This window comes from Lepus europaeus, chromosome 3, assembly GCF_033115175.1.
Source record: "Lepus europaeus isolate LE1 chromosome 3, mLepTim1.pri, whole genome shotgun sequence".
In the NCBI taxonomy this organism is placed as follows: domain Eukaryota; kingdom Metazoa; phylum Chordata; class Mammalia; order Lagomorpha; family Leporidae; genus Lepus; species Lepus europaeus.
In genome coordinates, this window is record NC_084829.1 from 168,614,015 (window position 1) to 168,637,494 (window position 23,480).

General features: G+C 55.2%; 1 protein-coding gene across 1 annotated transcript in view; it reads right to left on the reverse strand.

Annotated features, from left to right (window-relative positions):
• Positions 1-23,480, reverse strand: part of WDR27 (WD repeat domain 27) — a 200,860-nt gene that overhangs the window by 175,568 nt on the left and 1,812 nt on the right. Inside the window, exon 2 of the mRNA XM_062187037.1 lies at positions 6,811-7,006. Within this exon, the coding sequence (XP_062043021.1) occupies positions 6,811-6,999 (189 nt within the window). The 5' untranslated portion in view covers positions 7,000-7,006. The remainder of the gene's footprint in view (positions 1-6,810; positions 7,007-23,480) is intronic.

Genomic DNA, 23,480 nt, shown 5'->3' on the forward strand with positions numbered 1-23,480 from the left:
GATGGCCCAAGTCCTTGGGCCCCTGCACCTGCGTGGGAGACCCAGAAGAAGCTCCTGGCTGCTGGATCCGGATCAGCACAGCTCTGACCATTGCGGCCATCTGGGGAGTGAACCAGCAAATGGAAGACCTCTCTCTCTCTCTCTCTCTCTCTCTCCCTCCCTCCCTCCCTCCCTCTCCTCTCTCTGTGTAACTCTGTCTTTCAAGTAAAAATAAATAAATCTTTTAAAAAAAAGAATTACTACACAGAGACAGTAACAGTTACCGTAACTTTATTCCATAGCTTCCAAAGGTAAAGACATAAGAAATTTAAAGACTCCAAATCAAGACATTGCAGTTTCTAGAGATAAAAATTAAACTAAGACAAAAACTCACTCAGTGGAATTGGCAGCTTATTAGACATTAAAGAAGAAAATACTGATGAAATTGAAGACACAGCAACAAAAACTACATAAATAGAACACACACACACAATAAAAAAAAAAAATCTAGGGGCCTGCACTGTGGTGTAGCGGGTAAAGCCACCACCTGCAGTGCCTATACCCCATTCAGGCGCCAGTTCAAGCCCCAGATGCTCAACTTCTGATCCAGCTCTCTGCTATGGCCTGGGATAGCAGTAGAAGATGGCCCAAGTCCTTGGGCCCCTGCACCCACGTGGGAGACCCGGAAGAAGCTCCTGGCTCCTAGCTTCAGAGCAGTGCAGCTCGAGCCATTGCAGCCATCTGGGGAGTGAACCAGCAGATGAATGACCTCTCTCTCTCTCTCTCTCTCTCTCTCTCTCTGCCTCCCCCTCTCTCTGTGTAACTCTTTCAAATAAATAAATCTTTTTAAAAAATCCAAGGGCTGGCATTGTGGTGTAGCAGATGAAGCTGGCCAGCATCCTATATGGGTGCTGGTCCATGGCCTGGATGCTCCACGTCCAATCCAGCTCCCTGCTAAAACAGCCTGGGAAGAGGCCCCTGCCACCCACGTGAGAGACCTAGAAGATGCTGTGGCTTCTGGGGAGTGAACCAGCGGATAGAAGCACTGTGTGCATGTGTGTGTGTGTGTGTGCCTGTCTCTGTCCCTCTCTCTCTGTAACGCTGAGATTTTATTTTTTTAAAAAATCCAGGTAAAAACAAAGGTTCATTCATGAGCTGTGGAAACGACTGTGCCTGAGAGGCAGGTATGTGGGGTCCACAAAGGTGGGGGTAAGAAATGTTAAAGCAATGGCAAGATTGTTTTCCTGATTTGAGAAGTAAAACGCAAAAGCACAGGAATAAGAAGCATGAAGAAAACTACACCAAGATATGCCACAATCAAATTGTTCAAACTTGTGGTAAATAGAAAACACTAAAAGCAACCACAGAAAAATGACACATTCCCTGCACAAGAACAGATATATGGACAGTAACACATTCCTCTTTGGAGAAACTGGGAGACAACATAAAACATTGGAGGAAAAGACTGCAGATCTGGGATTCTCCACCCAGGAAAAGTATCTTTCAAAAACAAAGCAAGATAGGGGCCGGCGCTGTGGTGTAGCAGGTAGAGCTGCCGCCTGCAGTGCTGGCATCCAATGTGGGTGCTGGTTTGAGTCCTGGCTGCACCACTTCTGATCCAGCTCTCTGCTATGGCCTGGGAAAGCAGTAGAAGATGGCCCACATGCTTGGTCCCCTGAACCTGCCTGGGAGACCCAGAAGAAGCTCCTGGCTCCTGACTTCAGATCGGTGCAGCACCAGCCGCTGTGACCATCTAGAGAGTGAACCAGTGGATGGAAGACTTTCTCTCTCTCTCTCTTTCTCTCTGCCTTTCAAATAAATAAATATTTAAAAAAAGCAAGATAAAAACGTTTCCAAACACATCAAAACTGAGGTCACCCATCACAGCATCTGTGCTACAGTTTATGTCAGATTAGCACTCGGGCCACGTGGAGGCAAGGAAACCAAGAGCACAAAACCGTGACCCCTGAATAATGCGCAAAATCTCTTCTTCCTGCCAAAGCTCTGAGACATCACTGACCGCTGCACAACAGTGATGTGTAACATAACATAAAGGTTGGAGCAAAAAATGAAAGGAAATGGTAACATTCATGAAAATAATAGAATCTAGCCAAAGTAGATTTTAGAGAAAAGAATACATATTACCAGGGTTTTTTTAAAAACCAGCATTCAGGGGGCCAACACTGTGGGTTAGCAGGCTGCAATGTCAGCACCCCATGTAGTGCTGGGTCAAACCCAGTGCCCCACTTCAAATCCAGCACCCTACCAATGCACCTGGGAAAGCAGCAGCAGATGGCCCAAGAATCCGGGTCCCTACCACCCACATGGGAGACCAGGATGGAGTTCCAGGCTCCTGTCTTGGCCTTGCCTGACCTGGCCCAGCCCCAGCCCCAGCCCCAGCCCTTGTGGTCAGGTGGGAAGTGGACCAGCGGATGGAGCTCACTCTCTCTTGCTTTTTCACTGTGCAACTCTGCCATTCAAATAATTTTTTAATGCTGCTTCATACTGATAGCAGCCAATGCACCAGGAGGATGCAACACAGCAAACGTTTATGTGCTCACAGAGCTTCCAAACGCACAGAACAAAAACCGATAGAAGAGAACCAAATTCACCGTAGTTGTAGTCTGCCAGTGCCAATCACAACCCTGAGACACGAACCTGGAAACCACCTTCCCACTGCGGACGTCCTGTGAGCGGAGACCTCGGCAACAACAGCCCCTTTGAAAAACAAGCCAGAGAGCTGCGCTGTGGCAGAGGGGAGTGGTGCCCGTTACACGAGGACAGCTGCGTCAGGCTGGAGTGAACACCCGGAGACCCACGGGAGCATCGGGAGCAAACAACAAAGCACTCGGGCCTCTCCTGCAGCACCTGCTCACCTTCCGAAACTCGCCCTCAGGGAGTAAAGGATCTGACGAGCTCAGTGGCCCAAAGACGTCATGGGCCAGAGGCTTGGGAAACAATCGGCTGGTGAAGTCTTCTCTGTGGCGACTGGACTGTCCAAGACTGCACAGTGACCACCAAATCCAACACGGAAAAGCTAGTGTGTGCGTACGCTGCCCCTACAGCTCTACCAACTAAACTCATGGCCCTGGCGGATCTCGCATTCTGGAACTTGTCCCAGACTCATCCGGTATAATCGCTAGAAAAACCAAAGCACCTCATAAATATTCATGTGAAAATCAGGTGGACTTTGCAAAAGAAAACGGATTTCATTGAAACCTAAATCAGAATGGCAGATTTGGAGTTAGACACAAGCAAGTCCTCTAAAACTCAGTTTCGAGTAACCAATAAAGACTGTTTCTTCCATTCAGCCCAATACATTTGGTGGAAAATCCAAAGAATGGACTGACCATGCGATGCATCAGTAACTAAAACCTGTTGTAAAATGTGCTCCTGGCATTCCTTCAGCTGATGGAATTCCACTTTTCATGATTGAAGTCACATTTGCCTGAGAAGCCAGTGAAGTTACTGACTAGCTCAAAAATAACTCCGTGCATGATAGGCCAAGAGGGTACACAAAGGTGCTGCCGTTCGACAACAGGACTGTTCCAGAAAACTGGCGGTCCTGTGTGCGTGTATGCAGAATGCATTTCCAGTTGCCCCAAGCAACTGAAAGTCACTGCGCTCATGGGTACTGAATCATCGAGAATCAGAAAGCCCAGGACCAGGCAAAAACAGACATGAATGTGTTCTCGAAGGAAGCCACGGCGTAAAAGACACACACCAGCAACTCAAGGCACACACGGTTTCCAAACACAACCACTGATGGGAGAGTGGGCAGCGCCTACAAGCACCCCGCACAACTGCCCATCATCTTGTCAGGCAAGATTTTTTCATATACTGATGCTTTCTTTTTAGTTTTTCTTTTTGTGATTTTTTTTGTAGCCCCCCCCCCCAATTTAAATTGTCTGCATTATTTTTTAAAGATTTATTTATTTAAAAGAGTTACACAGAGAGAGAAGGAGAGGCAGAGAGAGAGAGGTCTTCCATCTGCTGGTTCCTCCCCAATTGGCCGCAATGGCCGGAGCTGCACCAATCCAAAGCCAGGAGCCAGGAGCCTCTTCCAGGTCCCCCATGCAGGTTCAGGGGCCCAAGGACTTACGCCATCTTCCACTGCTCTCCCAGGCCACAGCGGAGAGCTGGATCAGAAGTAGAGCAGCCAGCACTCAAACCAGCGCCCATATGGGATGCTGGCACTGCAGGCGGCGGCTTTACCCACTACACCACAGTGCCAGCCCCTTGACTGATTTAAGAATACAGCTAATCTTCATCATAATTTTGTGTCATCGACATACTTGAGTATTTACACTTGTAAAAATACATGCACTATTGACTATTCCATTGTGTAAAAGGGCTTCTGAAATGTTCTCTCATGTTTTTGTAGGTTTCCCAAGTAAGTCTCCTTTTTAAAATGTAAATGTCCTTCAAATCATTTTTAAATTACTTTCACCACAATTATATTTTGGGGTTTGTGTCTTTGATATTATGGCCCAAACCCATAGATTTTAATATGTCCCTCTCAATAACTAATAAAACAAGTAAACCTGAAATCATAGTAAGAATATAGAAGACTTAAAGAATACTATTAGCCAACTAGATCTGCTTGACATTTATAAAACAAAAACACAAACTTAAATGGTCATAGACGTTTTCTTTGTTAAAAAAAAAAAGAAGAAAGAAAGAAAGAAAACCACTTAAGGGGGACGGCACTGTGGGACAGTAGGCTAAGCCTCTGCCTACAGCACCAGCATTCCAGCAGCCTTGGCTGCTCCACTTCTGATCCAGCTCCCTGCTAATGTGCCTGGAAAAGCAGTGCAGGACGGTCCAAGTACTTGGGCCCCTGCACCCACATAGGAGACCCGGAAGAAGCTCTTGGCACCTGGCTTCAGATCAGCTCAGCTCTGGCTGTTCCAGGCATTTGGGGAGTGAACCAGCAGATGGAAGACCTCTTTGTCTGTCTCTCCCTCTCTCCATCTGTAACTGTGCCTCTCAAATAAATAAAATAAATCTTTAAAAACACTTAAAATAAATATTCAACAAAGTTTAGTATATCCATAGAGTACTACCAATAACAGTGAACTGACACCTGCGCCCATGTGAACAAACCTCCAAATACTGATATTCTTTTGAGCAAAAGAAGCTAGAACAAAAGAATGAAGTACAATTCCATTTGCATAAAACTCTAGAGAATGCAAAGTGACAGAAAGCTTACATTTATAATAAATAAAGAATTCCTTCACACTAAGTAAAGATAATCCAGCAGAGAATGGCAGGAGACTTGAGCACACATCACACACAGAGAAGATACGGGGCCGGCGCTGAGGCGCTGATGTCCTGGCCTGAAGCACCAGCATCCCACATGGGTGCCGCTTCTAGTCCTGGCTGCTCCACTTCCCATTCAGCTCTCTGCTATGGCCTGGGAAAGCAGTGGAGGATGGCCCAGGTCCTTGGGCCTCTGCACCTGCATGGGAGACCTGGAAGAAGTTCCTGGCTCCTGGCTTCAGATTGGCGCACTTCCAGCTGTTGCGACCATCTGGGGAGTGAACCAATGGATGGAAGATCTCTGTCTCTACCTCTCTCTGTAACTGTCTTTCAAATAAATAAAATAAATCTTTTAAAAAAAGAGAGAGAGAGAGAGAATATATAAATGGCCACAAAGTGAGGAAAAGGGTATTAGTCGTCAAGGAATTGAATGTTACAATTAGGTACCGCTACACCCACCAGCAGGAAAGACATTAAAAGGAACAAGTGTAAGTGAGGAGACAGATCAACTAGACTCTTACAGACCATTTGAAGAAGGCCTGGTTCAACCACCTGGACAAGGGTGTGGCATGATCCACTAAGTATATGCATCCCCTGTGACTCGGCGTTTGCACACCATGTACACCAAGAGACACATAAAGGAATGGCTGTGGCAGCCAAAACCAGACACAAACAAATGTTTACCAGTGCAGAATGGACCACGCGTGGTCTTTCACGAAATGTAACACAGTGCGGCAGTGAGGAAATACACAGTATGGTAAAGCAAAGAGACCAGCACAGGAGTGCCGAAGACGTGAGCCCATCTGGAGAAAGCTCAGGCTTAGGCAAAGATTCCCACGTCCACGGTGTCAGGGTCGGCAGTCTGTTGCTTTTGTTGGGGAGAGAAGGGACGACAGGGCAGTGGGTGTCCAGGGAGTACCACCATGTGCACTCGAGCTGTGGGAGTAATCATTTTTTTCTTTTTTCTTTGACAGGTAGAGTTATAGACAGTGAGGGAGACAGAGAGAAAGGTCTTCCTTCTGTTGGTTCACTCCCCAAATGGCTGCTGCGGCTGGCGCTGCGCCAATCCAAAGCCAGGAGCCAGGTGCTTCCTCCTGGTCTCCCACGCGGGTACAGGGCCCAAGCACTTGGGCCATCCTCCACTGCACTCCTGGGCCACAGCAGAGAGCTGGACTGGAAGAGGAGCAACTGGGACCAGAACCCAGAGCCCATATGGGATGCCGGCGCCGCAGGTGGAGGATTAGCCAAGTGCGCCACGGCGCCGGCCCCTGCAGAGTACTCTTTAAGTATTGATACGTCACTGAAAAAGAAAGGCCAGACGGGAGATCTGAATTTAAGAGCCTAGAGAGCGGGCTGAAATGAATTTTCTCTTGCTCATGTTCTTAGTGAGGAGCAATGTCAGGAAAGTATTCCAGGTCACATATTTGCTTTTATTTTATCACCATTTTGCTCCCATAGCTGGTAGCTGAATCCACAGGGGCCAGTGTTGCCCAAACAGCAATGGAGAAACCGAGAAGGGGCAACACCTGCACAAGCTTAGGCTTCACAAGAAACAAACGCGTGATGTACCTGGTGAGAGGGGCCCTCGACATCCCACACGCAAAGCTGGTTTCCGTCAAGAGGGAACGCACAGCACCGCCCACAGCACGCAAGCTGCACGTGAGATGCAGACTCCTGGGATCTCACCAGGTACTTTTCTGTGACTACATCGCTCACACAGCCATCGCTAGTGGAGAAAGTCTTGCGGGGTTCTTCCATCTTCAGTCTGAAAACACAAGATGGTTATGGGGATGTACCAAATATAATGCTTTTTATTCACAATTACCTGCATGACGACACACGCCCCACATCACTGACCTCTTCCCACCCCAGGAAAAAAAGGAAAACACTGAAAACCCTGGAGGTCCCATACCCACGGCTGCCCCATGTCTCCCGGGGGCCAATGCGACAGACGTGGCTCCAACCCCCCCCATCTCACGGATGAGACCTCGCCCGGACTTTGGCTATGCCCCCACAGCTGTAGACAAAGACACCTCCTGGAGGTAGAGGTGACATAGTGGTCGGCAAAGCACTGGCGCAGCCCTGGGACCGCAGAGTGCCAGAGGTGGTGCTTAGTGACTGGGGTGCAAGTCATCCCCTGACTCGGCCATACTGAAGGAGCAGATGGTAGACTGCAAGACAAACCCAGATCCCTGTAGCTAACCTGGGACAGACGCAAACGCGTCACAGTATTCTGCCACTGAGGTCAGGTTACTGTGGTTTATGACACCAGCGACTCCCTGGCTAGGCCTGTGACGCATACGTGAATGAAGCATTAGCAAACACAGAAAGCTTCAGCTTTGCATCCCATTTCACGCCTAACAGCCTCCCGAATACAATCACTTCCAGTTATTGGCAGGAGGCTTAGGGTCATCCTTGATTTCCTCTGCCCCACATCCAGGTTCAGGCAACAGATCTACTTGAACACACAGCCAACAGGACGCTGACAAACAGGTTCACGAGGACCCACAAATCTGGTCACCATAATGGCCACATGGATACAAAAACACCACTGATACGGTGGTCAGCCTCGTCCTGTAGATGCAAAAGCCCAGCCATGAGGACACGAGGCAGGTTACCCGGATCCCTGGGCCCCACCTATCTACTCAGATGCTGGTCACGTGGATCCAACGCCCTCCCATCTGCTGGACTCAACGGTCTCTACTCATCTGTTCAGACGCTGGTCAGGCGGATTAGAGGTTTTACTCTTCTGGTCGTGATCACGGTCATACAGATCAAAAGATCCACCCATCTGTCAGAAGCCAGTCATGTGTTTTCAAAGGCACTAAGCATGTGGCCATGATGCTGGTCATGTGGGCTTGAAAGCTCTACTCTCCTGTCGGAAGCACTACACATGAGGTCATGATTCTGGCTGTACACATTCAAAGGGTCTAAGGATGTAACCATCTTGTTTATGGTGGTCATTGGGATCTAAAGGCAACAGAATAAATTCTCACTGGAGAGACCTGGCAGTGTTCTAAAGAACAGAAGCAGACAAGACCAAGAGGGGCTACGTGGACACCTGTCCAGCACAGATGGGGTGAGGAGTAATAAGAGGGAGAACCAGCGTGGTCCACAAACAGATCATAAAGAGGAGGCTGCACTTAGAGACATCAACGATTACTGAAGAGAGAGAGAAATTCCTGGCTGTCATTCAGGCATATTCATGGGTCCATCCGGCAGCAAGGTGACCAGAACCAGCAGGGACTGGGGGTGCGGGAAGAGAGAGGCTAAAGTAAAGGTCTAATTCCAGCACCCCAGTGTCCAAGAGGAACAGCAGGTCGTCACACACCGCTTCCTGTTTCCCTCCTCCCTCTGAACACCTGCACCTCCTCTGCCCAGCCCTACCACGTTCCTTCTTTTCAGTACCCCAGAAGATCCAAGTTCATGCAAATCCTAAAAAGCTCGTCTGCTGTGCACACTCATGGAGTATCTGCAAAACTCAAAACGCTTATGTCTTCTCTGGACCGAATGCCCTCCGCTTCACAAGAACTCGAGGCCGTGGACCGGCTGGATTCCGCATGCCGGGCAGAGTTCCGGTCTTCAGAGAAAGAAAAGAAAGCCGGCACACTGCGAGGCCCCACTGGTCCGTGCCTGCCGTGGATTTAGGGCACAATCTCTTTTCTTAGGCTACTGAGGCTGTTCTATTGTTACCAGCCAGAAGGTGCTAAATAATGGACTGTCCAATTATGAAAACAAACAGTGAGATGCTGCAAAGAGAACACAGGATGCCACTGGGTGGAAGCTTCACCATCCCAGACACGTGACCAAGGGGAAGTGAAGAGCACGCAGACCACGCTCTGAGGGGGTTCTCAGCCTTCCCCTCCCACACAACACGGGACCGGGCCCACCTTGTGCACCCAGGGCACAGCTCGGGGGCTGCCACTGAGAACCCACACTATGCTGTCCTCACCATCCTTACGCAATCCAGGAACGCTTGGCTGACATCCTGACAGCCGATGTCCACACCAAGACTCGGTCCTGAGCCATAAGTGGCCAACCAGGCCCTGCCAACTGACCTGTGCTCGTTGTGCCTGTCACTCAGGACCTACACCTTCACTGCATTCTCTGCCACTCACTACTCCCCAGGGACCAGCTGTGGCCTTGGGGCCCTACCATCCGCCTTCTCGGCTCTCCCCACCATCTCCCCTTTCAGGGCCAGTGGGGAGCTACTCTCTGGCAGGACAACCCTGGGCCAGTCAGGGGTCAGAGAGTCCTGCAGGCACCCCACTCCTCACGTGACTGTCCACGTTGTGTGCCCACCACCTGACAACTCTGGTGCCCCAGGGCAGCACGTGGCCACCAAGGCCCCCTCTGTGCTGTGGATGGGACGGCTGTAAGCAGCTCCCTGTGCAGTGTGGAGTTCATGATGCAGTAAGACAGAACGCACTGCTGTGGACTGCGTACAGAAAAATCATTCAGACGGTAAGCAAGCTTCCTAACAGACCTGACTAGAAACCCTTACTCTGGGACATAGTGGGCCTAGGTACCTGGCAAGTGCAGCGACAAGGTGGTAAAGTTCTCAGAACACTGTTAGAGAAGCTATACCCCATCATCTCCCATGTAACAAATACTCTCACTGGAAACAGAGATGTTTAAAGACTTGAAAATTCTCAATATTCAGAGAAAAAATAAAAAATAAGTACTGAAGAGTTTAAAATATTTGTCTCCAATTCACAATTCTGGCTTGACATATTTTTCATTTGCCCAGATTCAATGAATGTCTCAAAAAAAGGTCGCTAGTGTCCTGAGGCTCCGATGAGCACTTTGTAGGAGTCTTAGCCTACAGCACGGACTCCCAGCACAGCCAGAGGCAGCGGGGAGACAAGGCCCAAGGGGACATGGGGCCACTTTCACCTCCACTACTTCTCAAAGCACAAAGCACTTTAAGAAACAAATGAAGCTGGCACTGTGGTGTGGGTGAAGCCGCCTCCTGCAATGCCAGCATCCCATATGGGCGCCGGTTCACGTCCCGGCTGCTCCACTTCCCATCCAGCTCTCTGCTGTGGCCTGGGAAAGCAGTGGAGGATGGCCTGAGTCCTTGGGTCCCTGCGCCCGTGTGGGAGACCCGGAGGAAGCTCCTGGCTCCTGGCTTCAGACTGGCGCAGCTGTGGCCGTTGCAGCCATCTGGGGAGTGGACCAGCGGATGGAAGACCTCTCTCTCTCTGCCTCTCCTTCTCTATGTGTGTAACTCTGCCTTTCAAATAAATAAATAAATCTTTAAAAAAATATGAAAGCACACAGCAAAAAAATATAGTAGCTTCCAAGTTTTTCAGGAATTCTTTTATTAAATTGTGTCTTTTTCTCCAAATAAACTTAGTAGGAAAAGAGCCACAACACATAAAACTGGCCAACAGCTGTGCAGACTGCATGGGGAACTCCCATAATCACCAGAACAGACAAACCAGCGGGAAGGTCTGCACAGGCACTTGCCCAGAGACCTCCAAATGGCCAGTCCCCCGGGAAAGACACTCAGCCTCACTGGCTATCAGAGAAATACAGACTGAATTTAAAAATGAAAATCACAACCACCCATCAAAATGGTTAAAGTGCAAAAGTCTACATGTCAGTCCAAGTACAATTTGAAGGATTAAGCAACAGGAAGAACATGCAGCTCCAATCCTTTGGTGGCAGCGTGGTTGGTACGGCTGCATCGGCAAAACAGTCAGGAGCTATGTCTTGCTGGACACACAGGCACCAAGCAATGCACAATATGTAAGAATGTCAAAGCACACTGTTCGTAGTCCCAGATCAGGGGCGACCCAAACGCCCATCAGCAACAGAAGGGGCTGGGCTGTACATCCACACAATGGGTGATGCTCTACAGTAATGTGAAGAGGGAACTGGAAACACACACAGACAGAGACAGGGAGAGAGAGATGGACTCACACCACTCTGAACAAAACCAGCCAAGGATACGAACCAGATGCTGCTGCCCGCATAGCGCTGACAAGCAGGCGGGACTGTGGGGACGACGCAGAAGGGGACGGTGGTGGTGTGGGAAGGAGGCAGGGCTCCTGGTGCTGGCACCTGGCCTGCTGAGTTCACTCTGACATGCTGGCTCCTCAAATTCCACCTGCATTTGCTCACGTCCATGCCCAGTGGTGGTGGCCTTGGGTTTATCACACCTGGGCTCCATGGCCATGGCGGCGGGAGGCCAGCACTGGCCCTGTCACACGCGGCTACTGCCTCTCTCTCTGTCACTGGGCCTGAGCTGCCTTTGGCAACTGCAGTTCTCACAGGAGCTCCTCCCAGGGCCCCTCCCGACACGGACTGGTCGAAATGGCATCCGATCACAACGACGCCGACGGCTGCCTTTCTCTCACACTAACAGACCAAAGTCCTGGCAAGGCCGAGACAGGCTTGCCTGGCTCTGTGCTCACCCAGTGCCACGTCCCCACGAGCCCTGTGCCCAGGTCATGAGCATCATCTCCTTTTCACCAAGTTCATGACTCCTTCCTCAACTACTTGTGTCTTTACCACAAAATGTAGGAGCCTGACAAATACATTCTAAAAACAAATCTTCACAAAAGTACAACTTGCCACCTGTACTCACAGATGTCCGAATCCTGCAGTCACGTGAGGCAGAGCTGGGCGGTAGAAGGCCTCTGTGGGATCCGGAGCCAGTGGTGGCCAGGCTCAGCTGTGCACAGAGCCCCAGTCCTGCCTGTGGGAGGCTCGGCTGTGTACAGAGCCCCAGTCCTGCCTGTGAGAGGCTCAGCTGTGCACAGAGACCAGCCCTGCCTGTGAGAGGCTCGGCTGTGCACAGAGCCCAGTCCTACCTGTGGGAGGCTCAGCTGTGCACAGAGCCCAGTCCTGCCTGTGAGAGGCTCGGCTGTGCACAGAGCCCCAGTCCCGCCTGTGAGAGGCTCAGCTGTGCAAGGAGCCCCAGTCCTGCCTGGGGGAGGCTAGGCTGTGCACAGAGCCCCAGTCCTGCCTAGGGAGGCTCGGCTGTGCACAGAGCCCCAGTCCTGCCTGTGAGAGGCTCGGCTGTGCACAGAGCCCCAGTCCCGCCTGTGAGAGGCTCAGCTGTGCAAGGAGCCCCAGTCCTGCCTGGGGGAGGCTAGGCTGTGCACAGAGCCCCAGTCCTGCCTAGGGAGGCTCGGCTGTGCACAGAGCCCCAGTCCTGCCTGTGAGAGGCTCAGCTGTGCACAGAGCCCCAGTCCTGCCTGTGAGAGGCTCAGCTGTGCAAGGAGCCCCAGTCCTGCCTGGGGGAGGCTCGGCTGTGCACAGAGCCCAGTCCTGCCTTGAGAGGCTCAGCTGTGCACAGAGCCCCAGTCCTGCCTGTGAGAGGCTCAGCTGTGCACAGAGCCCCAGTCCTGCCTGTGAGAGGCTCAGCTATGCACAGAGCCCAGTCCTGCCTGTGAGAGGCTCGGCTGTGCACAGAGCCCCAGTCCTGCCTAGGGAGGCTCGGCTGTGCACAGAGCCCCAGTCCTGCCTGTGAGAGGCTCAGCTATGCACAGAGCCCCAGTCCTGTCTGTGAGAGGCTCAGCTGTGCACAGAGCCCAGTCCTGCCTGTGAGAGGCTCGGCTGTGCACAGAGCCCCAGTCCTGCCTGGGGGAGGCTCGGCTGTGCACAGAGCCCCAGTCCTGCCTGTGAGAGGCTCGGCTGTGCACAGAGCCCCAGTCCTGCCTGGGGGAGGCTCGGCTGTGCACAGAGCCCCAGTCCCGCCTGTGAGAGGCTCAGCTGTGCACAGAGCCCAGTCCCGCCTTGGGGAGGCTCAGCTGTGCACGGAGCCCCAGTCCTGCCTGGGGGAGGCTCGGCTGTGCACAGAGCCCCAGTCCTGCCTGGGGGAGGCTCGGCTGTGCACAGAGCCCCAGTCCTGTCTGTGAGAGGCTCAGCTGTGCACAGAGCCCCAGTCCTGCCTGTGAGAGGCTCGGCTGTGCGCAGAGCCCCAGTCCTGCCTGGGGGAGGCTCAGCTGTGCACAGAGCCCCAGTCCCGCCTGTGAGAGGCTCGGCTGTGCGCAGAGCCCCAGTCCCCGCCTTGGGGAGGCTCGGCTGTGCACAGAGCCCCAGTCCCGCCTGTGAGAGGCTCGCCTGTGCACGGAGCCCCAGTCCTGCCTGGGGGAGGCTCAGCTGTGCACAGAGCCCCAGTCCCGCCTGTGAGAGGCTCAGCTGTGCACAGAGCCCAGTCCCGCCTTGGGGAGGCTCGGCTGTGCACGGAGCCCCAGTCCTGCCTGGGGGAGGCTCAGCTGTGCACAGAGCCCCAGTCCCGCCTGTGAGAGGCTCAGCTGTGCACAGAGCCCAGTCCCGCCTTGGGGAGGCTCGGCTGTGCACGGAGCCCCAGTCCTGCCTGGGGGAGGCTCAGCTGTGCACAGAGCCCCAGTCCTGCCTGGGGGAGGCTCAGCTGTGCACAGAGCCCCAGTCCTGCCTGTGAGAGGCTCGGCTGTGCACAGAGCCCCAGTCCTGCCTGTGAGAGGCTCGGCTGTGCACAGAGCCCCAGTCCTGCCTGTGAGAGGCTCGGCTGTGCACAGAGCCCCAGTCCTGCCTGTGAGAGGCTCGGCTGTGCGCAGAGCCCCAGTCCTGCCTGTGAGAGGCTCAGCTGTGCACAGAGCCCCAGTCCCGCCTGGAGAGGCTCGGCTGTGCACAGAGCCCCAGTCCTGCCTGTGAGAGGCTCGGCTGTGCGCAGAGCCCCAGTCGTTCCTGCTGCTGGAACAGAACAGCTGAGGCTGGCGATGCACAAAACGAAGCTCACTCATCTCACGGTTCCACTGGCTTCTGCTCGCCACGCTGAGGGCTCACGGCCGACAGCAGGACGGGGCAGGAACAGCCCTGGAAGGGAGCATGCTATGGACAGGAAACAGGCTGGGGAGGGGCCCCATTAGACCCTGCTCAGAGCTGGGCCCATCCCCTCACATCCACAGGACGTGAACCTCTGGGGGCCACATCAATCCACAGCAGGCAGGAGCACAAAGTTCCTGCAGGACTGGACACCGCTGGCTCTGTGTGTGCCACAGGCAGAGCCCAGGCGTTATCCTCAGGGGGTGGGGGCTTCACAAGGCTCAGCTGCACATCATTCTATTCCAAGTCTGATAAGCTCTGCTGAGAAGCCAGCACTGACCAAGAGAAGGAGCGGTTCACCAAGTAGCAGGTGAATTCATATTTCCCTCTATGAACACATAAACTGAATATAGTTAAAATGAAACATTTCAGGTAAAAAAATAATGGTAAGGGCCAGCCTTGTCCTACAGCAGGTTAAGCCACTGTCCACAATGCTGGTACCCCTCTTGGCAGCAGGTCCAAGTCCTGGTTGCTCTGCTTCCCATATGGTTTCCTGCTAACACACCTAGGAGAGCAGAAGATGGCTCAAGTACTAGGGCCCTTGCCACCACGTGGGAGACATGGATAGAGCTCCTGGCTCCTGGCTTCAGTCTGGCCCAGCCCTGGCTGTTGTAGCCATTTGGGGAGTGAACCAGCGGATGGAAGATTCTCTCTCTCTCCCTAACTCTGCCTTTTGAATAAATCAATCTTGAAAGTCACTATAGGTTCCTTTGATTTTTGTGTTAGAAAATTAAACAACTCCAAGAAAATCAAGACCTCCTCAGCTGTCTGGATCCAGCCCGCCCAGGAGTGGGCCCTTTCCCAGGGCGAGGGGACGCTCCAGCGTCGAGGTAGCCACAACTGCTGCGGGGCACAGAGCATCACCAATCCAAAAGCTTTTGAGCATCATGGGGTTGAATTTTGAAGCATTTTGGATTTCTGACTTTTGGGTTAGGGGATTTCCACTGGTGAGAGCCACACAAATGTTACAAAGTCTAAAACACTCCAAACTCTGAAACACTTCTGATCCCAAGCATTTAGGGTAAGGGACACTCCACCATGCACACACACATGTACACAGGACACCGAACTGTATGATGTGTCATATACACGCATTTGTGCACAGACACACAGAACCTGCGTGATGTACATGCACACACAGAAAAGGGACACACAATCTGTATGACTACCGTGAACACCTATGCACACACAAAGGGACACAGAACCTCATCATGCACACATGTGCACAAAGGAACACTCAACCACAATGCTGCATCATAAACATGCACGCACAAAGGGACATCAACCTACACGACGTACAGGCGCATGCTCACACACTCCACCTGCACGACGTACCAGGCGCACGCTCACACATCAACCTGCACGACGTACCAGGAGCACGCTCACACACTCCACCTGCACGACGTACCAGGAGCAGGCTCACACATCAACCTGCACGACGTACCAGGAGCACGCTCACACATCAACCTGCACGACGTACCAGGAGCACGCTCACACATCAACCTGCACGACATACCAGGCGCACGCACACACATCAACCTGCACGACGTACCAGGAGCACGCTCACACACTCCACCTGCACGACGTACCAGGAGCACGCTCACACACTCCACCTGCACGACGTACCAGGAGCACGCTCACACACTCCACCTGCACGACGTACCAGGAGCACGCTCACACACTCCACCCGCACGACGTACCAGGCGCACGCTCACACATCAACCCGCACGACGTACCAGGAGCACGCTCACACACTCCACCCGCACGACGTACCAGGCGCACGCTCACACACTCCACCTGCACGACGTACCAGGCGCACGCTCACACATCAACCTGCACGACGTACCAGGAGCACGCTCACACATCAACCCGCACGACGTACCAGGAGCACGCTCACACATCAACCTGCACGACGTACCAGGAGCACGCTCACACATCAACCCGCACGACGTACCAGGAGCACGCTCACACATCAACCCGCACGACGTACCAGGAGCACGCTCACACATCAACCCGCACGACGTACCAGGCGCACGCTCACACATCAACCTGCACGACGTACCAGGAGCACGCTCACACATCAACCTGCACGACGTACCAGGCGCACGCTCACACACTCCACCTGCACGACGTACCAGGAGCACGCTCACACACTCCACCTGCACGACGTACCAGGCGCACGCTCACACATCAACCTGCACGACATACCAGGAGCACGCTCACACATCAACCTGCACGACATACCAGGAGCACGCTCACACACTCCACCTGCACGACGTACCAGGAGCACGCTCACACACTCCACCTGCACGACGTACCAGGAGCATGCTCACACACTCCACCTGCACGACGTACCAGGCGCACGCTCACACACTCCACCTGCACGACGTACCAGGCGCACGCTCACACACTCCACCTGCACGACGTACCAGGAGCACGCTCACACATCAACCCGCACGATGTACCAGGCGCACGCTCACACACTCCACCTGCACGACATACCAGGAGCACGCTCACACACTCCACCTGCACGACGTACCAGGCGCACGCTCACACATCAACCTGCACGACATACCAGGAGCACGCTCACACACTCCACCTGCACGACGTACCAGGAGCACGCTCACACACTCCACCTGCACGACATACCAGGAGCACGCTCACACACTCCACCTGCACGACATACCAGGAGCACGCTCACACACTCCACCTGCACGACGTACCAGGCGCACGCTCACACACTCCACCTGCACGACGTACCAGGAGCACGCTCACACATCAACCTGCACGACGTACCAGGCGCACGCTCACACATCAACCTGCACGACGTACCAGGAGCAGGCTCACACATCAACCCGCACGACGTACCAGGCGCACGCTCACACACTCCACCTGCACGACGTACCAGGCGCACGCTCACACATCAACCCGCACGATGTACCAGGAGCACGCTCACACATCAACCCGCACGACGTACCAGGAGCACGCTCACACATCAACCCGCACGATGTACCAGGCGCACGCTCACACACTCCACCTGCACGACGTACCAGGCGCACGCTCACACATCAACCCGCACGATGTACCAGGCGCACGCTCACACACTCCACCTGCACGACGTACCAGGAGCACGCACACACATCAACCTGCACGACATACCAGGAGCACGCTCACACACTCCACCTGCACGACGTACCAGGAGCACGCTCACACACTCCACCTGCACGACGTACCAGGCGCACGCTCACACATCAACCTGCACGACGTACCAGGCGCACGCTCACACATCAACCCGCACGACGTACCAGGAGCAGGCTCACACATCAACCTGCACGACGTACCAGGCGCACGCTCACACACTCCACCTGCACGACGTACCAGGAGCACGCTCACACATCAACCCGCACGACGTACCAGGAGCAGGCTCACACATCAACCTGCACGACGTACCAGGCGCACGCTCACACACTCCACCTGCACGACGTACCAGGAGCACACTCACACATCAACCTACACGACATACCAGGCGCACACTCACACATCAACCCGCACGACGTACCAGGCGCACGCTCACACACTCCACCTGCACGACGTACCAGGAGCACGCTCACACACTCCACCTGCACGACGTACCAGGCGCACGCTCACACACTCCACCTGCACGACGTACCAGGCGCACGCTCACACATCAACCCGCACGACGTACCAGGCGCACGCTCACACACTCCACCTGCACGACGTACCAGGAGCACGCTCACACACTCCACCCGCACGACGTACCAGGAGCACGCTCACACACTCCACCCGCACGACGTACCAGGAGCACGCTCACACACTCCACCTGCACGACGTACCAGGAGCACGCTCACACACTCCACCTGCACGACGTACCAGGCGCACGCTCACACATCAACCTGCACGACGTACCAGGAGCACGCTCACACACTCCACCTGCACGACGTACCAGGAGCACGCTCACACACTCCACCTGCACGACGTACCAGGAGCACGCTCACACACTCCACCTGCACGACGTACCAGGAGCACGCTCACACACTCCACCTGCACGACGTACCAGGAGCACGCTCACACACTCCACCTGCACGACGTACCAGGAGCACGCTCACACACTCCACCTGCACGACGTACCAGGCGCACGCTCACACACTCCACCTGCACGACGTACCAGGCGCACGCTCACACATCAACCCGCACGACGTACCAGGAGCACGCTCACACATCAACCCGCACGACGTACCAGGCGCACGCTCACACACTCCACCTGCACGACGTACCAGGAGCACGCTCACACACTCCACCTGCACGACGTACCAGGCGCACGCTCACACATCAACCTGCACGACGTACCAGGAGCACGCTCACACACTCCACCTGCATGACGTACCAGGAGCACCTCACACACTCCACCTGCACGACGTACCAGGAGCACGCTCACACACTCCACCTGCATGACGTACCAGGAGCACGCTCACACACTCCACCTGCACGACGTACCAGGCGCACGCTCACACATCAACCCGCACGACGTACCAGGAGCACGCTCACACATCAACCCGCACGACGTACCAGGCGCACGCTCACACACTCCACCTGCACGACGTACCAGGCGCACGCTCACACATCAACCCGCACGACGTACCAGGCGCACGCTCACACACTCCACCTGCACGACATACCAGGAGCACGCTCACACATCAACCCGCACGACGTACCAGGAGCACGCTCACACATCAACCTGCACGACGTACCAGGAGCACGCTCACACACTCCACCTGCACGACGTACCAGGAGCACGCTCACACACTCCACCTGCACGACGTACCAGGAGCACGCTCACACACTCCACCTGCACGACGTACCAGGCGCACGCACACACATCAACCTGCACGACGTACCAGGAGCACGCTCACACACTCCACCTGCACGACGTACCAGGCGCACGCTCACACACTCCACCTGCACGACGTACCAGGCGCACGCACACACATCAACCTGCACGACGTACCAGGAGCACGCTCACACACTCCACCTGCACGACGTACCAGGCGCACGCTCACACACTCCACCTGCACGACGTACCAGGCGCACGCTCACACATCAACCTGCACGACGTACCAGGCGCACGCTCACACACTCCACCTGCACGACGTACCAGGCGCACGCACACACATCAACCTGCACGACGTACCAGGAGCACGCTCACACATCAACCCGCACGACGTACCAGGAGCACGCTCACACACTCCACCTGCACGACGTACCAGGCGCACGCTCACACACTCCACCTGCACGACGTACCAGGAGCACGCTCACACACTCCACCTGCACGACGTACCAGGAGCACGCTCACACACTCCACCTGCACGACGTACCAGGCGCACGCTCACACATCAACCTGCACGACGTACCAGGCGCACGCTCACACATCAACCTGCACGACGTACCAGGAGCACGCTCACACACTCCACCTGCACGACGTACCAGGCGCACGCTCACACATCAACCTGCACGACGTACCAGGAGCACGCTCACACACTCCACCTGCACGACGTACCAGGCGCATGCTCACACGTCAACCTGCACGACGTACCAGGCGCACGCTCACACATCAACCTGCACGACGTACCAGGCGCATGCTCACACGTCAACCTGCACGACGTACCAGGAGCACGCTCACACACTCCACCTGCACGACGTACCAGGAGCACGCTCACACACTCCACCTGCACGACGTACCAGGAGCACGCTCACACATCAACCTGCACGACGTACCAGGCGCACGCTCACACACTCCACCTGCACGACGTACCAGGCGCACGCACACACATCAACCTGCACGACGTACCAGGAGCACGCTCACACATCAACCCGCACGACGTACCAGGAGCACGCTCACACACTCCACCTGCACGACATACCAGGAGCACGCTCACACACTCCACCTGCACGACGTACCAGGAGCACGCTCACACACTCCACCTGCACGACGTACCAGGAGCACGCGCACACATCAACCTGCACGACGTACCAGGCGCACGCACACACATCAACCTGCACGACGTACCAGGCGCATGCTCACACGTCAACCTGCACGACGTACCAGGAGCACGCTCACACACTCCACCTGCACGACGTACCAGGAGCACGCTCACACATCAACCTGCACGACGTACCAGGCGCACGCTCACACACTCCACCTGCACGACGTACCAGGCGCACGCACACACATCAACCTGCACGACGTACCAGGAGCACGCTCACACATCAACCCGCACGACGTACCAGGCGCACGCTCACACACTCCACCTGCACGACATACCAGGAGCACGCTCACACACTCCACCTGCACGACGTACCAGGAGCACGCTCACACACTCCACCTGCACGACGTACCAGGAGCACGCTCACACATCAACCCGCACGACGTACCAGGCGCACGCTCACACATCAACCCGCACGACGTACCAGGCGCACGCTCACACACTCCACCTGCACGACGTACCAGGAGCACGCTCACACACTCCACCTGCACGACGTACCAGGAGCACGCTCACACACTCCACCTGCACGACGTACCAGGCGCACGCTCACACACTCCACCTGCACGACGTACCAGGAGCACGCTCACACACTCCACCTGCACGACGTACCAGGCGCACGCTCACACATCAACCCGCACGACGTACCAGGCGCACGCTCACACATCAACCTGCACGACGTACCAGGCGCACGCTCACACACTCCACCTGCACGACGTACCAGGCGCACGCACACACATCAACCTGCACGATGTACCAGGAGCACGCTCACACATCAACCCGCACGACGTACCAGGAGCACGCTCACACATCAACCCGCACGACGTACCAGGCGCACGCTCACACATCAACCTGCACGACGTACCAGGCGCACGCTCACACACTCCACCTGCACGACGTACCAGGAGCACGCTCACACATCAACCTGCACGACATACCAGGAGCACGCTCACACACTCCACCTGCACGACGTACCAGGAGCACGCTCACACACTCCACCTGCACGATGTACCAGGAGCACGCTCACACACTCCACCTGCAGGACGTACCAGGAGCACGCTCACATACTCCACCTGCACGATGTACCAGGAGCACGCTCACACATCAACCTGCACGATGTACCAGGCGCACGCTCACATACTCCACCTGCAGGACGTACCAGGAGCACGCTCACACACTCCACCTGCACGATGTACCAGGAGCACGCTCACACATCAACCTGCACGATGTACCAGGCGCACGCTCACATACTCCACCTGCAGGACGTACCAGGAGCACGCTCACACACTCCACCTGCACAACGTACCAGGCGCATGCTCACACGTCAACCTGCACGACGTACCAGGAGCACGCTCACACATCAACCCGCACGACGTACCAGGAGCACGCTCACACATCAACCTGCACGACATACCAGGAGCACGCTCACACACTCCACCTGCACGACGTACCAGGAGCACGCTCACACACTCCACCTGCACGACGTACCAGGAGCACGCTCACACACTCCACCTGCACGACGTACCAGGCGCACGCACACACATCAACCCGCACGACGTACCAGGAGCACGCTCACACATCAACCCGCACGACGTACCAGGAGCACGCTCACACATCAACCTGCACGACATACCAGGAGCACGCTCACACACTCCACCTGCACGACGTACCAGGAGCACGCTCACACACTCCACCTGCACGACGTACCAGGAGCACGCTCACACATCAACCTGCACGACGTACCAGGCGCACGCTCACACACTCCACCTGCACGACGTACCAGGCGCACGCACACACATCAACCTGCACGACGTACCAGGAGCACGCTCACACATCAACCCGCACGACGTACCAGGCGCACGCTCACACACTCCACCTGCACGACATACCAGGAGCACGCTCACACACTCCACCTGCACGACGTACCAGGAGCACGCTCACACACTCCACCTGCACGACGTACCAGGAGCACGCTCACACACTCCACCTGCACGACGTACCAGGAGCACGCTCACACACTCCACCTGCACGACGTACCAGGCGCACGCTCACACATCAACCCGCACGACGTACCAGGCGCACGCACACACACTCCACCTGCACGACGTACCAGGAGCACGCTCACACACTCCACCTGCACGACGTACCAGGAGCACGCTCACACACTCCACCTGCACGACGTACCAGGCGCACGCTCACACACTCCACCTGCACGACGTACCAGGAGCACGCTCACACACTCCACCTGCACGACGTACCAGTCGCACGCTCACACATCAACCCGCACGACGTACCAGGCGCACGCTCACACATCAACCTGCACGACGTACCAGGCGCACGCTCACACACTCCACCTGCACGACGTACCAGGCGCACGCACACACATCAACCTGCACGATGTACCAGGAGCACGCTCACACATCAACCCGCACGACGTACCAGGAGCACGCTCACACATCAATCTGCACGACGTACCAGGCGCACGCTCACACACTCCACCTGCACGACGTACCAGGAGCACGCTCACACATCAACCTGCACGACATACCAGGAGCACGCTCACACACTCCACCTGCACGACGTACCAGGAGCACGCTCACACACTCCACCTGCACGATGTACCAGGAGCACGCTCACACACTCCACCTGCAGGACGTACCAGGAGCACGCTCACATACTCCACCTGCACGATGTACCAGGAGCACGCTCACACATCAACCTGCACGATGTACCAGGCGCACGCTCACATACTCCACCTGCAGGACGTACCAGGAGCACGCTCACACACTCCACCTGCACAACGTACCAGGCGCATGCTCACACGTCAACCTGCACGACGTACCAGGAGCACGCTCACACATCAACCCGCACGACGTACCAGGAGCCTTATTTTCTTCCTCATATTCCTCCATGTAGCAAATATTTATTGAGTGTTCTGTGCGAAGGACGCTTTGCATTGTAGAGGCAAGGTCCTGCTTACAGGGACCCTAGTCCCACGGAGAGGAGGTCACGGCCATGGTGGTGGCGCTCACAGGCCCAACGTGCTTGGTGTGACGAGGTGGCGTGACAGGGCCCCTTCCCAGTCTGCACAGCTGTGCCTCCAGCCTTTTCTGGTACGTCGTGCAGGTTGATGTGTGAGCGTGCTCCTGTGCTGGCAGCACGCACGGTGTGGCCTCTGGCACAGAAGGGCACACTGTACCACAAAAGCCTCGTGCAGCATTCAAGGCCACGGTGTAACTGAAGGACTCTCATGGGATTGAGGCTGGGAAAGTGACTGGGCTTGCTGTGACTGGAGTATCTGTTTTGTTTGCATGTTTTTATTAATTTGTCTAAGAATTAGCTTCTGCTGCCTCTGACAAC